We start from the raw sequence: 15387 nt of genomic DNA on the forward strand, positions 1-15387 counted from the left end.
TAGTTTATCTATAATTCAATGTGTGTTATTGGTTGGAATTTTCATAAGGTTTTGTTTTATCTTTGCTTGTAGATCCTAAAGCTTGAGTGATATTTTAAAATATTTTTAGTATTTAATATTTATAAGTTAAAAAAATAAAAAAATAAATTATATATATATATATATATATATATATATATATATATATATATATATAACAAAGTATGTGAAATGCATTTCAAAATATAAACATGTTTTAATTAAAAAATTAGCCAATATTTTTTAAAATAATATGTTCAACTTTATAATTATATTAGATTTAACATATATGAAGGTATATGTATTTTGATTCTTGCTATCATGAACAAGCTATTTTAAATTAGGACTTTCTTTTTATAATCTAATTTATCTTATTTTAAAGTTACAACCAAGTTTTATTTTAAATATATTAAAAATAGATAAAATTTATTTATAAAGTTGTCTAAAATCATCCATCCTTGTCAAATTTGATAGATTGTATTAAACTCTTTCAAATGTAGAATACTTTCAAGGGAGAAGTTAATAAGACACTATCAATACTCATCTTTCTCCTACCCAATTATAAAGAAGTCAGATTTGACAATATTTGTATTAAGAAAAATAGAGGCAATTTTGCCACAAAATCTTTAAAATTGTGGATATTGGCCATCACAATGAGTCTATTCAATATAAAATTCTATTTGTAAATTGGAGTAGTTGTTAATTGCATCTTTGAAGGTAATCTCCTCACAATAAGTATGTATCATAGATTAATGGTTTTTCTTAATATCCTCAATTAATTAAACATTCTATCTAGTCAATTCCAATTGCATCATGTGTTGATAGATGGAGATGTATAATCGAGATACTAGTAGCCTATACAAATCATAGTACAAGACTTTCAAAATATCTTTGTCTTTAGTGTCAATATTGCAATTTCATTAAAAAATAATATACATAATGTTATCAATAAAACTAATAAATAATAACTTCTAAAAGGACCATAATCTATGCCTTAGCTACAAGCAACAAAGCCAAAGTGCTCATTATAAAAGTGTTTTGATCTTGAATAAAGGCCTCCGCCCTCATAAGAGCCACACACCAAGATTTGTAGATGATCAAGTTTGGAGCACCACAAACTATTACTAGACTTTCTATACTATGTAGACCTTGTATTTTGTACAGTGAGACCAATGACTTAATCAAGTATTTGAATTTGGTTTTTTATTCATTCAAGATGGTGCTGAGTCTTTGCAACCATATCATGATTGTGGTGATTACTTCCGCATTGTCATTGAAAGCAAGTAGTATCACTTATTAAGAAAGAAGAGAGATACATGTAGGTTGCTTCTATGCAAGATACTTATAGATCATCTTGTGCTTTTGTTGCAAAAAGTCAAATAGTTTTTTTATAGATGTCTATTGCACAATGTTATTACAAAAAACTTGGACGATTTTTTCATCGAAGACCATTAGGCACCCTTGTTGCAAAAACTTAGTTTTTTTATGGATGACTACTATGTCTCTTTGTTGCAAAAACTCACATAGTTTTTTATGGATAATCATTGCATATCCATGAATTTTGGGCATGTATAATTCATCCTCCCAATGAGATTGAACTATTGGTAAAGGTAAGACATGAGACCTATTAAGATGTTGAAAAATTAGTCATTATACAACTTGATGTATTTGGCTTGGACCACAAGGTTAAATTAATATAGAGTATACTATACTTATACAACTCCATCAACAACCACATCAACCATCCTCATCACGATGCCAAAAAGTTGTCCTATCATTGTTTGTCTGCCATCCATGTTAATTCCAACAAGTTGTATTCTCTATTTTGGAGCAACAACATCCAAAAGTTTTGAATCCATAGCAAAGATTACCTAGGTTGTCTTGTAATTGAAAAGAAGAATGGCAAGAAGGTGGAAATTAAGCAGCTTTGATTGATACTCTAATCAAACTTGGAAATGAAGGTACAAAGGGCATTCCTTTGAACCAACATTAAGAGCGAGCAATAACATCCACTAGATGTAAAGAAGTTCCATTATTTTCTATAAGCTTACAACACAAACCACCCTCATAAATAAAGTTGCATGATCTTTACTATACCCACTAAAGCAGTCCGTATGCAATACAATCTTAGTGATATCCACAAGACATATTACCATTCAAAACAAAGCTCTACATGAAATAAAGTCAATTACAAGACGAAATAAATGCAAAGATTTGTTCTCCACCTTCTATGCTTTGCAGCTTAGATCCTACTCTCTACCAAGCTTAATATGGTTGTTATTTGCATCTTTAAATAGCTTGAAAATTGACAATGTCCATTCATATGTTGGTATAGTTTTTTCGCCATCAATATTAAACAACATATTACCAATAATCATTTTGACTATGTTCCAATTGATTGTGAATGTGAGTGCCTTTTTGGTGTCAAAATAATGTGAGAGAGTGTTTTTGAAATTTACTTGGTCAAAGAATTATTTCTTTGAGGCATCAACAAGGGTGTTGTATTCTATCTATGCCTTAGTGTGGTGTGATTTTATATATTCTATGATATTATTAGCACAAAAAGAGATTTTAATTTTTTTCACATTCTCCATTTGTTTTTCTTTACACCTATGAAATCAACCTCTTAGGAACCAAGCTTCTCATAAAACAAGTATCATGTAGAGACAACTTGATCTTTGTTCTAATCATGTGGGTTTGCTGCAAGGCCAAACTTTGTCCCTACAAAGGATTTTCAAGGGATCTACAATTCCTTCACCATTAAAAATTTGATGTGCATTCTCTAATGTGATTGTTGGGACTGCAAATTGCATCATGAGGAGCCTTTCCAACAATGCTAAAGAATATTATTGAACACTAATTTTAGGACGTCTCTCAAACCTTATTCTAGAAAAATTAGAGTTTTATGCCAAAAAGCCCTAATTTATAGTGGTCTAATCATAAGGCATAAAATGCACCTTTAAATATATATGTAAATATATTCTTTAACTAATCCTCAAAAAAGAGATTGGATAAAATAACTAGGTTATGTATATATTTATAACATGTATAAGTATTAAATAAATATTATACAGAAACGTTACCAATTAAAAATGTTGATTGAATTGATAACACCACCAAAATCACAATTTCATGACATTTAATTCACAACTATATAAAAAGAAATACCACAATAGCATACCACAATAGCATACTTCCAAAAATGTATATTTTAGGTTGAAAACTCTCATGTGAAAAAGAGAAATCTATCTACATGTGTATATATATATATATATATATATATATATAGTGTTAAGTAATGCTCCCATTTCCTTCACAATTACGACTCGGATCACATATCCACTATGAATTAACCGAACACGTGTGTAATAGATCAGGAAGAAACGACCGCCGACCGATGTTCACACCTGGATCGGCGATGTCGGCACCGACACCGAGCTCATTGTCTAGACAACGCCGTAGCACCGAAACAGCGTGACGCTTGAGGTGGCCGCCGCACTCCAGCGGCCTCCTTGTTTCTGGTCAATTACTACTCCCAATTACGACTGTTACGATCCAATTATCTGTTCACCGGGTACAGCAACTGGGTCCACCGACAAAGTTGAGGTATCGGTAGGATCCTAGATTGGTACGCGCATCGGGAAGAGAAGAAATTCGTTGAAGTTGCGGAGGGATCATGAATCTATCGAAGTCGCGGTGAGGCGACTGGGCAGCAGCTACGACGCTGAGACGCTGCTCTGTTGGAAGATGTTCGAATTGGACCCAACAAGGGAGCCGAGAAGTTCGAGCTGGTTGAGAATTTTGCCAGCGATCTCTTTGGTCCTGCTCGGCGGCGCTTGCTGGGCGATGGCGATGATATGCATTTGAGCAGATGCTCCTAGCGCGTGCTGGTAATGCGGGATGCCCAAGAACTTCTCGCAAATGCAGATGGAAATTTCCTGCGACCTTGGCGTGCCGTTTGGCAGCTTAGAAATGATGGTCCGCAGCGCATTCGCTTGGTGCAGCACGTTACATCCTCGCTCCGAGTGCCTTTCATCTTCGACCAGGGTGTAGAGGGCTTCCAAGGCCGCTTCCGCAACCTTTTCTTTGTCCTCCGCGACGATGGTCACCAAGGGTGGTATCGCCTCTGCCTCCAGTAAACAATAGGTGCTTTTGACCGAGCACAGGCTTCCATGTAGGTTGCAGGTGATCGGTGTTGGTGCAAAGCATTGCCAACATTTGTTTGGTGCCACTGGCCTTATTAAACGAGAGGAGCTTCTAGAGAAATTGGCTAGCGCCTGGGCAGCGTGTATCTTCGTCCGTGGTCGTCGTGAGTCGAGGAATGCAACCAATGCTGGAATCACGCCCATGTCTGCTAGTTGTTTCTGAAGATCTAAAGTTTCAGGAGTGGTGAATCGGACGAGAGCACCCAGACACGCCTCTTGAAGAGACTGATTTTTCGAAGACAAGTGGTGTACCAAGTGCGGAACAATGTTAAATTGCTGCGCTAATGTGATGGTCAGATTTTGGTCTTCTGCTGGAAGATGGGAGATTATCCTCGCAGCATCCAACTCCTCATTCTCGGTGATCTCCTCTGCGCTCAACATGTCGACGAGAAACTTCAAAGTACCACATTGTATACTTATCGCTAACCATGCCTCCGCTCCATGCTTCCTCGACAAGGAAGAGACTAGCCTCAGCGAGTCTCGCCTTGTTTCAAGCCTTGAATCTTTAAAATGAGGAGTAAGAACAGAAAAGACGTTTCTTCTCAACAACATTTCCCTGGTAACCTCGCCCGTGTCTCTGCCCTTAACGAGACTAAAAAGACCTTGCAGCAAATGCGACTGCACCAATGCATTCGTTGTAGGCCTGGCGCTGCTCGATATTAGCATTATAAAAGTATCAAGGTAGTTGTCGATGTCCGCATCCCTGTCTTCGCTTTGTGGCCACTCGTCGCCAACTGCCGCTAGTACATTAGCAACAACGCGGGATGCAGTAATCTTCGTTTCTACCGATGCTTGGGAGGTAAGCAACTTGACCAGAACCTGCGACAACAAGGTCACCACAAAATTATTAAAGTTTCCAGATCCAATCGATTTCTAGCACTCTCTCAAATTCAACTTGATGCCAATTCATTGAGGGGTTTGATCCAACTATAGCATTAGTTCGCTCGAAATTATACTGTATTTAAATGAACACTTCACTCTAGACTCACGCTACATGGTTCTCAGACCTCCAATCTGTGAAAATTACCTCCAGTCCTGAGCAAGCAGATATCACAGTGCCAACTCTTGGAGCTTTAGAAAGGTTCTCCAGCGCGCCAATGGCGGCGTTGACTTCATCTGCATCCCTCGATTTCGTCATGTTCGTCAATGCTGTGATAGTGTCTTGAGAGCTTGCCAAAATCTTGCTACTCTCAGGCATGTGCTTCAAACGGGCTAGGGTCTTAGCCATCAAAATCTTTGACTCTTTTTCTCCTATGTAAAGAGACAGACGATCATGAACGATCAACTGGAGACCAACCAACTTATTTGCAAGGACGTAAACACTGAAAAGCCTGCAAATTCTGAGAATTAAATTGCAATTTAATCTTTCGGAGTAATTGTATGAGAAAGTGAAAGGTGGCCAAAGCGAGTGAGAAGTGTTGTAATACCTTCCACGAGACGTGTGGCTAAGGGAATCAAAAGATTTGCTTCCGCCATGTGAACAACGATTTTATCTGTGGTCGGTAGGTTCACCAACACCGATTTCACGGAGATCACCAGCTCCTCCTTTTCATGCCCCAAAAAAGTTACCAGTAGCAGAACAGCATCAGGCATTCGGCAGATCATTTCTGCCGTTTTGGGAGTAGAAGATAAAATTTTCAACAATTTAATAGCTGGTTCCGCTTCGTCGTAGTTCCTTAGGCTGCGTACCAATACGTTCATCACCCCTTCACATACAAGAGTATCCTGCAATTAATAAGAGCGACACCAATCAGAAGCTAGGCGCACCGCACAACAGATTCTCATTTGCTTTCACAAAATAAATTCTGCGGCAGGGTTCGTTGCGGGGATCAGGCATATTAGCAAGATCGGCACCTGATTTTCTTGATGACCGTGGGCAAGAGCAGCCAGAGCATTGAAGCAGTGCTCTCGCAGTGTGGAAGAAGTATCAGGATGATTAGCTAATTGAATCAACAGAGGAATCATCTTTCTGGACGAAGCTTCATTTTTATTAACTGGATCTTCCTCACACACTGCTATTATATCTCGCGCACCGCGCAATTGTTGATTGGGCTGTGACGACCTCAGCCGCGACTCGGCAATGTGAAGCCGAACAACGTAGTTTCTCTCCCTCCATTCTGAAATAGATTGTCTCAAAGCGTGATTTGGCTTCACCTTGGTGTTTTTTAGCTTAACCCCTAACGGACAAGTGGTTTCCCCCCCCTCAAACCACTGCTCAATCGCGCTTCGCTCGTACGTCTGGCCAGAAGAAACCTGCACGGGATCCTTCATGACCTGCCTCGTGATCGGACAAATGAAGGAAGAGAGCGGCGGTGTGGGCGCAAACACCTCTTTTATGTGCCCCTCGCTTGACGGTGGCATCGTTGGATCTGAAAGAATGTCATCGTCACATGCTGCTGGTTCCTCCTGAAATGCCAAACCCTTCTCCAACACCTTGACACAATTGTGCAAGTATTTTGGAAAAATGGTATCATCAAAAATCTCCGCCTTCCCTATATTCTTTTTCACTTCTGCGAGTTGATCAGCGAATGCTACCTGACTGAGATCAAGACTCATATATTCTGCAACTTGCTCAGCGAGCTCTTTGCACTTTTGGGGCGTCGACCCCTCAATGATCATGTCCAATGAGTCGAGAGCAGCTTGTTCTTTAGGCCCTAGCTTAGGAGGACCTTCCTTCAGATGTTGTTGCGTTTGACATACCTGCTGTTTCACTACTCCGCTGCAAACGACAGCCTGGATAATACTTTCGAAATCTCTGCTCAAGTTCTCTCTATATGAATGTAACTTTGTGAGAAGAAAAGGATAACTCAGGAGTAAGGAGAGTTGGGACTGGGTTTTCAGTGCCATCACTAGTCGCTCCACAGATGTCATTTCTGTCTCAATTTTGAGGTGCTGGAACCTGATGGGGCTCAAAGGAGATTGATTCTACATTTAACCACGGCAACATCGAATTAACCTGATATTCTGAAACTTCGAAGAAACATGATACCGGCACCTTGAAGCGAGGAGAAGTTTACTAAGATGACTAAGAACTGCACAAAAACTGTACCTCATGACATTCATTGATAATTCCAAATACCCACAAACGTGATAGTTCCTATGACATCGAAGCACGCCTTCATAGAACACAGAACAGAGAACATGGACAAATTGAGCTTACCTCCAACTCTTTCTGCAATTTCTTCAAAGTACTTGCAAGATTCTCAAGAGAAATGGCAAAATCAGCCAGAATGGTATGTATTGGATGCTCTTTGACATCCATGACACCTTGTGCTGCCACCGCCAACATCGAAACTCTGTGACTGAGCTGACCAAGCCAATGGGCAGCCATTGCTACAACTTTCTCAAATCGCCTCGGATTGCTGACCTCACAAAATACCTCCCGCATGCAGATCGCTTGCTTTCTGCACACTGTAGTTGTAACAGACACCGAACCCTGCGTCTGCGCAGTGTGTTGGTATATGACAGACTAAGCCGATTTGGGAGGCATTCGTTTCCAGATGTGTTTCCAAGTGTGTGTCGCACCAGATTTATAACATTATTCTAAGAAATCACGCTGCGCAGGTCACTGGTTGCGGTTTCCAGCATCTCGTCACTAGAATAACCCTACGCTACACTTGGAAAGTGTCGCCGCTGTAATGGCAAAGCACCGGCGATGAAACGCGTACAGCCAACGGCTCAAACGCGAGGCATTCTTTCAACATTTCGAAGTAGGTAAAAGTTTGCATGGAGGTCATCAAGCAAGGCCTGCTACAAAGATGGTGCATCCCCAAGTGTTAACAGATGACGAGGCAGTCGGGGAGCTAGTTCACAGAAGAACGAAGTACCGACAAGCGTTTAATCGATCAAGGGAGGGAGTAGAAAAGATTTAAACAATCGCTCATTTCCTTTCCGAGTCGCGCGCTTAGTATTCTGCATTTTACGTGTACTAACAGGTTTCATAAGGTGAGCGAACTCACAGTCCAGTTTGAACAGCTTGATCTGCGATGCAAAGTACTTCCAAGGTCCCAACACCTCCCTTCATCTTACAAGACAGGTGTGTTAGCTGCACAATTAAGCCAGACGTTTGAACCGTACTAACATCGCTAGGTGGCTTGATCTATCCCTCACAAGGACGTCAATGCCGTACGACCTCCCACCATAGTCGACAGAAATTCTTCACTCACTCTTGATCAACGACACTCACAGTTTGATAACAAACAACTGGCAGTGCTCAAATTAAAGAAGAATTCTGCGCGTATCTTGCAACCTTTTAGCACATTGGAGTAACCCCCTCAAACCGACAATCCTCTAGATGGACACGTCTCTCAGTGAGCTCGCTTCGTAACTTGGATATCAAGCCAAACAGACGTCTGTACCACACCGGTGCGTACCACACTGGGGCTGTAATTACTCTCGCTTACGAAGAGACAAACAGCTGCTGCATTGTCTGCAGATTTCCGGCGATTTGCTGGAGCCCCCTTACCTACCGAAACATTAACATCTACGATTTCCATTGTGTAAAAAAAACAATGTTTCCATCTGCGATTCAAATACCACCAGACAATGTTTCATGAAGAAGACGACTGAGGTCAAACAGTGGCCTGCTGGGTGTGGTCACTGGCTATTACGGGACAAAAACCAGCTGGCCGGCAAATGATTTATCGTGGCCCATCCTAACTTACTTTAGGGAAGACCTGTGGCGCGTGTAGGGCCCAGCACTAGCTACAACGAATGTATGTTCGCCGACTAATCGTCATTTGGCCAAGCTTACGAACCCTCACCTTTCCGACACACACCCTTTCGCAGAAGTCGCAAAAGAGACGAAGGGCCCAGCATGCACAGCGACCTATGGAGAGATCATCTTTGGATGACAACTCCGCGACGACGGTCTGCACAATGTTGCTCTCTCCACAGAACAAGATGCTAAAGTAAACGCCTCCAGATCAGCTCCTCGCCGGATGGCTACGGTGGCGCCGGGGTCTGCACGCAGTTAACAACTGTTACAAAAACCTGGAGCAGACACCTGTAGTGCCGAGAAGTGACAAGAGAGGTCTGCGGAAGAGCAACGAAGACCTGCTGTAGCACTAGCCCAACCACCGAAGCGATATGTGGTGGGAGGGCACGAATCCTGTCGCAAACCGCCGTTCATGGCACGCACTCTGCCATCCCACATGGAATACCGACAATCTGCATCTACCCAACGCATTGATTTCCTAGTCGCTAAAGAATTAGCCGGATCCTGTAGCTGCAACCAAAACACGCACACCGTGTACAAACGCGCTCGCAGGGAGATAGATCCCCACCAATATTGCACATCATACACTCAGTCTGAAACCACCAAAAGCCATGTCATGCTCCATCACACGGCCCGGCCACAGACAAAATGGCTTCCTGATTGTGCTCATCCCACAGCATCTGTACCTTCGCCGCAATTGTTGTGGAAGCGGAGAATGATTCTCCTCTTCATCACACGTACCTCTCGTCTTGTAAATTTGCCAAATTGCGGCACCAGGTCTTTCAAGGCCATATCATCCACAGGACTACTATCATCTCCAACCTAAAAATAAATAAACGAAAGAAGAAGAAGAAGAAGAAGTGATTGTGTTTAACCAGTGATGCAGCCCTGAGGGAGCAACAAGCGACTGCTGAGCATGATGCAATCAAATTTCAGCGTCTGTTGATCGTCAATGTTCCAAAGAATTTTGAAGGCAGTCTTCAATTGACCTCTTCGTTGCGTGTTGAGAAACCAATCGCGGGTTGTTTAAATCTTGGTTATTGTTTCATTCGTTTGGAATTTATTCCTGAGTTAGATTACCCACCTTTGCTTCCGTATTGTTTGAGATAACGGCAATCTGACCCACCTTGCAAGATGATCGTTTTCCATACTTCCCATGCAGTAGGGTAAACAACGGATGTGACATTTTAATGAGAAACTTGAAATGGAGTCATTTTAGTGAGAAACTCGTTACGATGTCATAAACCTGAAATAGAGTTTAGGTCTTCCTGCAAATATGAATTTGGACCTGCAACGTTAACATACGACACGTTAGATCTTTACCCCAAGTCAGCTTTTCCCCGAACTTGATGGATTGCATTAATCACAGAAACGGAGGCATAACGAAAGCGCCAGGATATCACGACATGATCGAGCGTTTGAAGCGGTAATTCACTGTGGGGACATGTTTTTATCATGCTAACTGTCAATACCAAATTTAATCACCTTTTACCGAAGCCTGATAAGGTCACGGAGCTTTGCAACAAATGGGCAGAGCTTTAGAAGAGAAAAATTTCACTCAGGACATGAAGAATGGAGTCACCCGGACCGCTTGAAAGCAGGGGCATCAAAAACCTCGACAGTCCGAGCCGCATTCCTTGTCTGATACTGGTGTGTGGACCTCGAGACGCATGAGCTCGAGACTTGTGTGCGTGGAGATGATGACCTGCGTGTCATTATCTCCAACTAGCTATCCAGATTTAGACCAAACTTTTGCCCGCAACTGAGGTAGGTGATACGCATCTGTCGCACAGAGCGAAATGATCATTGCGAAGTTTCTCTGTCCCCCTCGGCGCTTGTTTTCAACTCTCTGTCTAGTACAGTAGAAACTACCACCAGTCGATTCAAGTCGTCAGCCCCAGCTGAGGAATATATCCAATTACGTCGAATGAGAAGTTGGATCCATAGGAAGAGTACGAGAATTAAGCGAGTTAACACTTTTTTTACACGGAAACAGCAACGGAGAAGGAATTTCAGAAGAGACAATCCAAATCATTTTTCATTTTTAATATAAACTGAAAATTTTGATATATTCACATGTAGAAAGAGGAAAACTAAGTTACCGTTGTTAGTTTTATCTCGGAAATTGCTTTCAATACCTAGTTGAGACTTAATTTTCACTTTCATTATTGTTCGAATTTTGAATTTGGGCATTCGCCCGGATGGATCTGTAACTGGACTTGGTTTCGCTGGACGTTCTCGTGAAGGGTTTAAGTAAGACGAGTGACAGTTACATCTAGGGTTTGGGGCAGTGGCTGCTGGCTCTGGAAACTGGAATCTCGAAGACAGTTAGTTGTCTTTCTGCAGCGGAATCGACTAGGATCTTCTTTGTCCTTAAGATCTATAGGTGCTGGGTGTGGTCCGCGGATTAGTGCTGTCTGTCTGGAATTGTTCACGTGCATTACTTATAGTTTAGAAATCGAGGAAGAAGCCTTCTGTGTCGTTAGTGGGTTCCAGACAGCAGCATCGTATTCCTTCTGCCACTTCCATAGCGGATAGTGTAGTTGGATTTATGAGGGCGTGTGTTTTGAAGAGCCCATCAGGTGGATTTTCTTGGTCCTTACCGAGAAGGGATTTGAAGCGGTTAGAACAGGGTCAAGGCAGAGTCGCCTTGCTGAGTGGGCGGAGCGCTGCATCGCAGCGTGCATTGAGCGTGAGCTGTAGCTTTTATTTCGACATGGAGGAAAGCGGGTTAGACACTGAGGGTAAGGTTTATGCCAACCGGAAGCAGATGTGGGAGGAGGAGGCTGGAGAAGATGCAGCTGGAAACCCTAAAAATGCACACAAGAAACAGGAATGGTATCACAAAGGTGTGAGCTACTGGGAGGTACGGTTTGAGTCATTTCCAGATTACTCTTTTCTCATGCGTGCCTTCAATGCTTAGGGTTAATTCTCAGCGCACGAGGCTGCGCTGTGGCGAGGAATGTTTCATCATGTCCAAATTGTCAGAAGCGAGCCATTGGTAAACCACTAAGCTGTCAGATTAGAGACCTAAACTGTGTCAAATAGCCATGAAGTCACGTTACGCAGGATTTCGTTAGTAGAAATTGTGTCAACTGCCTTACACTTCGAACGCAACACCCTTGTGTTAGCCATGTCTCAGTAATCGTACGAAGTACAGTCATTGTGTAACGATTTGGCTTATGAATAGGGTGTGGAGGCCTCGGTGGATGGAGTATTGGGTGGTTACGGGAATGTCAACGACCGCGACGTTATGGACAGCAAAGCCTTTCTTGCTGAGATCTTCAAGGAATGTCCACCGAGCAGCAGCTCTAATTTAGTAGCGTTAGGTAATTGTTATACTCGCATGTACTTTATTAGTGGTGCCCTTTGACTGCAGGCGAAGTACAAACGTGTCATGGAATGAGGCACTGAAAATTAATTTCATTATTGTTTCCGTTATTGCTTGTATGCTTGTCCTCATTGAAGAATGCTGGTACACTCTATACACGCTTATCTTCGGCAAAGTGGGATTTTCTTTGGTAATAGATTGTGGTGCTGGTGTCGGGAGGGTTACGAAGAACTTCCTTATTCATCATTTCCAAGAGGTACGCGGTCGGCCTCTGGGAACCTGCGGGAATAGAATTGAGTAAAATGCAACTGTTTCTGGGTTCGTGTCGAAATTCCCGGGAGTTTGTGAGAATCAGAGTGTTAAGTGCACGGTGGTGCTAAGTTCCACAGATACCTGAACTTGAATTGTTATTTGTAACCTATTAGTGCAGTTTCAGATGTTGGTCTCATGAGATCTGCATGGGAGTTGTGAATGGATGACAAAATTGAAGGAATTGTGACTTGACCCCGTTGCAGTGATAACCCCAGGTGGACCTTGTTGAGCCTGTCCGCCATTTTCTGGAAAAGGCTCGAGCGGACCTTGGCGGAAGGACAGAGGGAAACAGAGCTGTAAAGTTCTTCTGCGTCCCCTTGCAGGTCCTCGGTTTGTTTTGGACTTGATATTCTGAGCAGTTATACTAAGATCGTTGTTAGCAATAGACCTAGCACTGTTATCAAATGATTCACAAGGATTAGGACTTACCCATCAGGCTCGTATTCCTTATGTATCCTAATGCAGGAATTCACCCCTGAAGCAGGGCGCTACGATGTCATTTGGGTGCAATGGTGCATTGGTCATTTGACGGATCATGATTTCGTTGAGTTTTTTAAACGTGCCCAAGTGAGGATACTACTTACACATCTTTCATTTAGTACCTGTTGTGGGTTGAAAGAATTCCAGAAAATTGAATCTGCAGTAGATTTCAGTTTTCTGGATTGCCCTTTTGTTTTTTTTCTTTTTTCGAAGAAGTTGAGTGAAGCACATTGTAAGTGTTGCACATAGACACCATGAACTTCTAAGTCTAAGGGTGAACGTAAATACTTCCTGCTTGTCAACTTACTTATTTTCTTTGGTTGCGTCGCAGGCTGGACTAAAGCCAGGAGGGTTTTTTGTACTAAAAGAGAACATCGCAAAGAATGGTATGATTGAAATCGCTTATTTTGGAATTTGTTTGTTCTCGTCGTTATCCGTGAGTGAACTATATTCTTTTTCCTCACATGTCAGCATTTTATGCATGCCTCATGTGTCGTGTTACATGTACAGGGTTCGTTGTAGATAAGGAAGATACTAGCGTCACACGATCGGATGCTTACTTCCGAGACCTGCTCAAGCAAACTGGGTTGTACCTCTACAAAACGAAAGTACGAACTTAAGTTTCTTTCTGTTCAAAATTTGCATGTTGGAATTGGTTGTCTATACACTAATCCTAGCAGCGTTTCTATGCCGTGGAGACCCTACCACATCAAGGCAACAGCGTTGAGTGTTTGCGTCATCTGACACAGTGAATGATTGTGTCCTTGCAGTTACAGAAGGGATTCCCTAAAGATTTGTTCGCAGTCCGCATGTATGCAGTGACACCAGAACCTAGAATTCCCACTCCAGCAGCTGCGGAAAGCAAAGCTTTACCAGTGAGACCCAAGCGTCGAATCAATCAGCCTCGTAAGATACTGTAGGGCTATCCATGTCCAAATTGACATGTCCAAATTGTACCCAAACGTATCGTTACTTTGGTTGTAGTATGTGAGCTCATCAAATTTGAAAAGCTCAAAATGCATATAGGCTCAGCTTGGCACGTAGAGCTTTCTGTCTGAAGAAAGTACGAGGGCGATTCCTGTCAGCCTGGATGCTCGGCAAGCATCATAACCATTGCGTAGCCAAATATTTTTGCGACTGTCTCTTGACCGGTGCATCCCTTCAATTACTCCCTGCTCTTTGTATCAGTTACAGCTTGCCTCCATATTGGGTCTTGTTCAATCCACCGCCATGTGGACGCTGATCATAAGCAGCATGACGTTTGTCTTCCTGTATCATCTTCTGGCGATGTTTTTAAGTTGTCAGAGCCTCAGTTTGCCGAAGCACCTCTTGAGCTGAACTCGGGGTAGTCGTGCCGAAATCCGTCAAGCTTATGAAACCACTATGGATGAACTTTTCTCACGAAGGAAAACCCACTTCTCACCCAGATCATAAAATTAATGAAACTAGAGAAAATTGTACGAAGGTGAGAGTTTTCTATAAACTGTATCTGAATACTATTCAATGGACAAGTATTTTTGACCCAATAGCTTTAGAAGAAATCTACAATACATTCTATTTGTTTTATCATTTGTTCAGTTACTTTCTTGGTACCATCTTCATCTAAATTTTGTGAAAAATTCAACACTTTGGCACGAGGTGTTTTCACTTCACGATGTGAAATTTAAAAAGACTTCTGATGTTTTGTATCTTGGTGAAACGTCATTCTGGAGATATTTCCTATTTGAGAAAATGCGCATGTAAAAACTCATCTACGAAAATCAAACAACATAGTATGGTAGAATTAGACAAACATACAAACAAACAAATATTGACTCAAGTTTATACCCTGCGTGATTTACTGTGCGTGAATTTTTAGTGCAATTTGGAGGGAAACCCTGTCTAAATTTGCATGTGCATTGAATTAGTGTCTGCTAAACAATACGTAATTATTCTCAGAATACAAGAAAAAAATAAAAGTAAAAATTAAAAAATCTGTGGAATATATCTACTTTATCTACTAATAAATAACTGGTGACTATCCTTGAAATTAGCTGACTGGCTAGATTTTCCAGTCTGTTCTTGAAGTTTGTTGATTGGATGAATTTCAGGATTTTCCAGTCTGTTCTTGAAGTTTGTTGATTGGATGAATTTCAGGATTTTCCAGTCTGTTCTTGAAGTTTGTTGATTGGATGAATTTCAGGAAAAAGAAATTAATTCTTGGTTAACGAAGATTAAAGAATCGAATAGAATTTATCAAAATTTATTAATGAAATTCTTGAAAGGAAATGTGTTCTGAAATGCAAAATTAATTTTGACTGTGCACAGCAGGTTTGCAGTTTCTC

At 41.6% G+C, this 15387-nt stretch overlaps 2 protein-coding genes across 6 annotated transcripts; one reads left to right on the top strand and one right to left on the bottom strand.

The window, feature by feature from the left end:
• Positions 1-3209: 3209 nt before the first annotated feature.
• On the bottom strand, positions 3210-10643 carry LOC112274776 (U-box domain-containing protein 44). Of its 4 annotated transcripts, none has more exons than XM_090246009.1 (9): positions 10426-10643; positions 9279-10228; positions 8987-9185; positions 8183-8241; positions 7384-7970; positions 6078-7148; positions 5651-5948; positions 5251-5474; positions 3210-5042 (listed from the first exon to the last, which is right to left on the bottom strand). In XM_090246009.1, the coding sequence occupies exons 5-9, from the start codon at positions 7609-7611 to the stop codon at positions 3735-3737; spliced, it is 3129 nt and encodes a 1042-aa protein (XP_090102135.1). In that variant the 5' UTR covers positions 7612-7970; positions 8183-8241; positions 8987-9185; positions 9279-10228; positions 10426-10643; the 3' UTR covers positions 3210-3734. The 4 variants fall into 4 exon arrangements, with proteins under 4 accessions (XP_090102135.1, XP_090102138.1, XP_024360298.1 ...); XM_090246012.1 differs by having other exon boundaries at positions 7384-7973; XM_024504530.3 differs by having other exon boundaries at positions 8183-8247.
• Positions 10644-10786: 143 nt separating this feature from the next.
• Positions 10787-14589, top strand: LOC112274777 (alpha N-terminal protein methyltransferase 1-like). Of its 2 annotated transcripts, none has more exons than XM_024504537.3 (8): positions 10787-11806; positions 12131-12269; positions 12469-12527; positions 12799-12906; positions 13049-13150; positions 13395-13449; positions 13574-13671; positions 13834-14589. In XM_024504537.3, the coding sequence occupies exons 1-8, from the start codon at positions 11492-11494 to the stop codon at positions 13981-13983; spliced, it is 1026 nt and encodes a 341-aa protein (XP_024360305.2). In that variant the 5' UTR covers positions 10787-11491; the 3' UTR covers positions 13984-14589. The 2 variants fall into 2 exon arrangements, with proteins under 2 accessions (XP_024360305.2, XP_090102139.1); XM_090246013.1 differs by having other exon boundaries at positions 12799-12879.
• The last annotated feature ends 798 nt before the right edge of the window (positions 14590-15387 follow it).

This window comes from Physcomitrium patens, chromosome 22 (assembly GCF_059467195.1).
Source record: "Physcomitrium patens ecotype Gransden chromosome 22, ASM5946719v1, whole genome shotgun sequence".
NCBI classification, from domain to species: Eukaryota; Viridiplantae; Streptophyta; class Bryopsida; order Funariales; family Funariaceae; genus Physcomitrium; species Physcomitrium patens.